This window comes from Octopus bimaculoides, chromosome 2, assembly GCF_001194135.2.
Source record: "Octopus bimaculoides isolate UCB-OBI-ISO-001 chromosome 2, ASM119413v2, whole genome shotgun sequence".
Taxonomy (NCBI): Eukaryota; Metazoa; Mollusca; class Cephalopoda; order Octopoda; family Octopodidae; genus Octopus; species Octopus bimaculoides.
The window spans coordinates 16550381-16554347 of record NC_068982.1 but is presented as its reverse complement, the minus strand read 5'-3'; the positions used below and the strand labels follow the sequence as shown (position 1 = coordinate 16554347).

General features: G+C 38.8%; 1 protein-coding gene across 2 annotated transcripts in view; it reads left to right on the top strand.

Moving 5' to 3' along the window:
• LOC106883197 (trafficking regulator of GLUT4 1) overlaps positions 1–3967 on the top strand; it is a 15406-nt gene that overhangs the window by 4216 nt on the left and 7223 nt on the right. For both annotated transcript variants that reach the window (XM_052975736.1, XM_014934119.2), the window contains exon 2: positions 1293–1390. In XM_052975736.1, the coding sequence (XP_052831696.1) occupies positions 1293–1390 (98 nt within the window). The remainder of the gene's footprint in view (positions 1–1292; positions 1391–3967) is intronic.

The following is a 3967-nucleotide window of genomic DNA, read 5'->3' as shown; positions in this document are numbered from 1 at the left end:
AAACAGCAAGTAGGTGTATAAATATGACGCTCGGAAAGGTGAGAAAATCTTTTACGTTTCGAGCCTACGCTCTTCAACAGAAAGGAACATAAGGAAATAAGCAGAGAGAGAAAAAAAAACTTGTGGTGAAAAAGACTGTCAATCATGGCGAATGTACACAAACACACACACACACACACACACACACACACACACACACACATACACATGCACACTTCGTTTTCTTCTCCAGGTTGTAAGCTTCTTTATGTGAATTGGTTTTCTGAAGTAAATTATATTGTGTTTCAGGAGAATCATATTGTTTTAATACCTCATTACCTGAGTAATACCTTATTATCTTATAATATCTTATTATAATACACTATCGTTTATCACACTCATACTAAAGGGAAATGGAAATTAATAAAACTTTTCATTTCCAGTGGCCTACCGTTTAAAAGTTTAGTCAGTACAGTGTATATTTAAACGCATAAGAGGAATCCACTCATGGGATTCCTTACGCAAGAAAGAACATCTAGGTTCTAGAACCACAAAATTAGGGATAAAATCCCGAAAGGAACGAAATGAAAAATAAAAACTTTTACCATCTCTTTCCCTGGATCAATTGGTTTCTGACTTTAGTTTAGCAGATAAGACATTTTGCTAGGTGAAGTTGTTTTCAACAGGTACACCTAAGACTACAATATATAAACACGAGGCAATCAATTCTATGCCTCTCGTTTATACATCCTTATTCTTCAGATCTACTGGGCAGGCGCAGCTCCTCGTCGGCAATAAAAAATGCCAACTTATAAAATTCGAAAATTAACCAAAAACTTATAATACTTAATTATATCAAAGGGAAATGGAAATTAATAAAAATTTTCATTTCCAGTGGCCAAGCTCACTCACACTCATACATGGTTAGTCCACATTAGAGACGATTTATTTAAAGATCTCTTATTTTATTCATTTATTTTGGTGAATTTCTGTCCCCGTAACTTAACTGTTTGACAAAAGAGAAAGATGGAATAAATACTAGGCTTACTATGAATAATTTCTGGGGTCGATGTCTACAACTAAAATCCATTAAGGTGGTCCTCGAACTTGTCCGCAAACAAATATAAGAATAACAGTAAAAATAAAAATTGTTGATATTCATTCTTTTTCTTTTTTTTTTTTCTCGATGATAATCAAATATTCATGACAACATTTTAAGCCATCGAACAGCATATAACATTTGCTGATTAATGAAATTTACAAGGAAAGTACAGTATGAAATATTCTTTCTTTAATTTAATTTCTTTTTACAGATGAACATGGAACACAACAACCTCCAGTCTTTATAAACACTGCATACCCTTTACCATCGCATGTAGTGCAATATCAGCCAAACCAGAGCAATGTTATTGTAAGTAAATATTGTTCTTTTCACTTTGATTTTTACTGTTCTACACCCAAATATCCTGATGAGTTGCTGATTTTAATCATTAAATTGCGACTATGCTAGGAGACCACAGTGAAGAGATTTTGTTCAAACATATCATGTTTTAGAATACGATACATATTTTAGTATAATATTTAATTAATAAATTTGTATTTCTCGAATCGCTGACAGATTGCACAGGACTTCAATAATAACAGGAGCTATCAACGGACCTGACATAAAGGATATATGTACATACATGCATACACACACACACACACACACACACACACACACACACACACACACACATATATATATATATATGTATATATATATATAATCAGCCTTGAACGTCGGCCATGTCTCAATCTCGTGTGTGCTGGCACATCCTTAGCGCTGCTTCTAAATTATGTGTTATACGTGCAGCTTCTCTTTTTTCCCTTCTCTTTTTTCCCTCTTGTTTTTGTTATAAACAATACATGAGCATGTTATCAAAAATGAATCTACATACAACAAGATGTAGCTAAATAATATATGGTTTACTAACCTCCAGCCTGTTGTTAATTTCGGGGTCTAGTCTGTGTATTAGTATAGCTTCCTTAATTCTTAAATTACCCAAATTTCTTTCATTGCCCTCAATTGTGACTGTTATGCTTTTGTCGGTGTTCCGGCATCTGTCTAGATATTTTCTGAAGGAGGGGGCTCTCGTGTTCAGATGGTCTTTGATGCGGACGTGTAACGGTCCTGTTGCGCTACCCATATAGAACTTGTTGCATTTGTTACATTGTATTCTATACATAACATTTACTCGTTGGCATTAAGCTGTGTCACGGATGGGGAAGTTTGTTAGTGTGCATTGATTGTTGTCTCTTGTTCGTGCCTTCTCAGAGAGGGGCCGAAGTGGGCTAGTTTTCTGTCTAACCCTTCTCTTCTTATGGCTCTTCGAATGGCTGTAGTTATCGTCTCGCTATATGGGATATTTTAAGGAAGTATGCGTTGCTGGGTTTTCAATGTGTTCGGTGTGTTGGTCGTCTTGGGTACTTAAGCTGATTGACAATGGATCTAGGGTACCCGTTGGTTTTCAATATATCTAGGAAGTTTAAGATTTTGTCCGAGGTGTTAGCCACAAGGCTGGTGTTTGACGTCGGTGCCAGGTCGGAGAAGCTCAAACTTGCGCAATCCCAAGCAATCCCAAGCAATCCCCCGACAATCTCCACCTTACGCGATACATGATAGTGAGGGCTGGGAGCAAAGTTGGCTGCGGAGGTGCTCTGATCAATGTGGATCAGTCGAAAGCATCTGACAGGATCGACCATAGCTACTTGAAAGCCGTCCATGTAGATAGGAACTGGGACGAGATGGCGAACAGGGTGGCCAGTCTTACTCAGAAATGAGCTGAGAAGAAGCTGTCACTGAAATATCAGGCAAAGGTGGTGATTTCTTACATCGCCTCCGTTATCATTTATCGCTTGACTGTTGTGCCTTGTCCCAGTTACTGCTTGACCAGGTTGGGGCGTCTCTTACATAAATTCTTGCGGTAGGGACGCGTTCCAATGCTTAGGTGATCAGTCTTTTGCCAGCATCCTCCGAGTGGCGAATTAGATATGTCATGGCTCCTAATGTGCAGACACGCTCTTAAGTAACGTCACCTGCAACGATTTCTGGATGGTGAGCGTGTATAGGTTCCATTTATGTGGATTGTCTTTCCACAGCTCGTCTCCTTGACGGAGCTGCAGTCCTGGATAAAGAAAAGATCGGGGCTTGGTGCCTGGTACCTAGAATGTAGTCACGTGCTCACGGAGGACATTCCGGTCGGCAACTATCATGGGTAATTTTCAGATGTTCTTGGCCTGGTGGTGCTACCGAGGGGTGCTACCAGTTCGAGATAAACTCTACAAGCACTGCTAACATACAGGCTAGTCCGAGGCACGTGCAGAGTTACGAAACCGTTCTACACGCCTTCGTTCAGCGTCCAAATAGTGCTGACTTGTACGGTTGCGTCAAATAACTGCTGTCACGTGCGGGACGGATGCATTTGTCGGCCGAGTCTGTAGTGATGATCGCAGGCAAGGCAGCTTTCGTTTGCCTGATGGCTGTGGCAAAAGAGGTCGTTTGGTGGGCGAGGGTGAAAGGCATGAGGACAAATACATTCCTCTATGGTAGAACTCTCATTGATTTCTTCAAGTTTCACTTGAAAAGTAAATTGAGAGTGGAGAAGGAAGTGCTGTCCTCGACTGAGTTTATTGAAAGGTGGATGAAAGTTGCGAAAATGGCATGAGTGTATGGTACTTCTCAAAGAGGTGACCAGTGAGTCGGAGAGAAGGAATTGGAGAGGGCACTTGCTCTTTACTACTACTACTACTACTACTACTACTACTACTACTATTATTATTATTATTATTATTATTATTATTATTATTATTACTACTACTACTACTACTACTACTACTACTACTACTACTACTACTATTATTATTATTATTATTATTATTATTATTACTACTACTACTACTACTACTACTACTACTACTACTACTACTACTACTACTATTATTATTA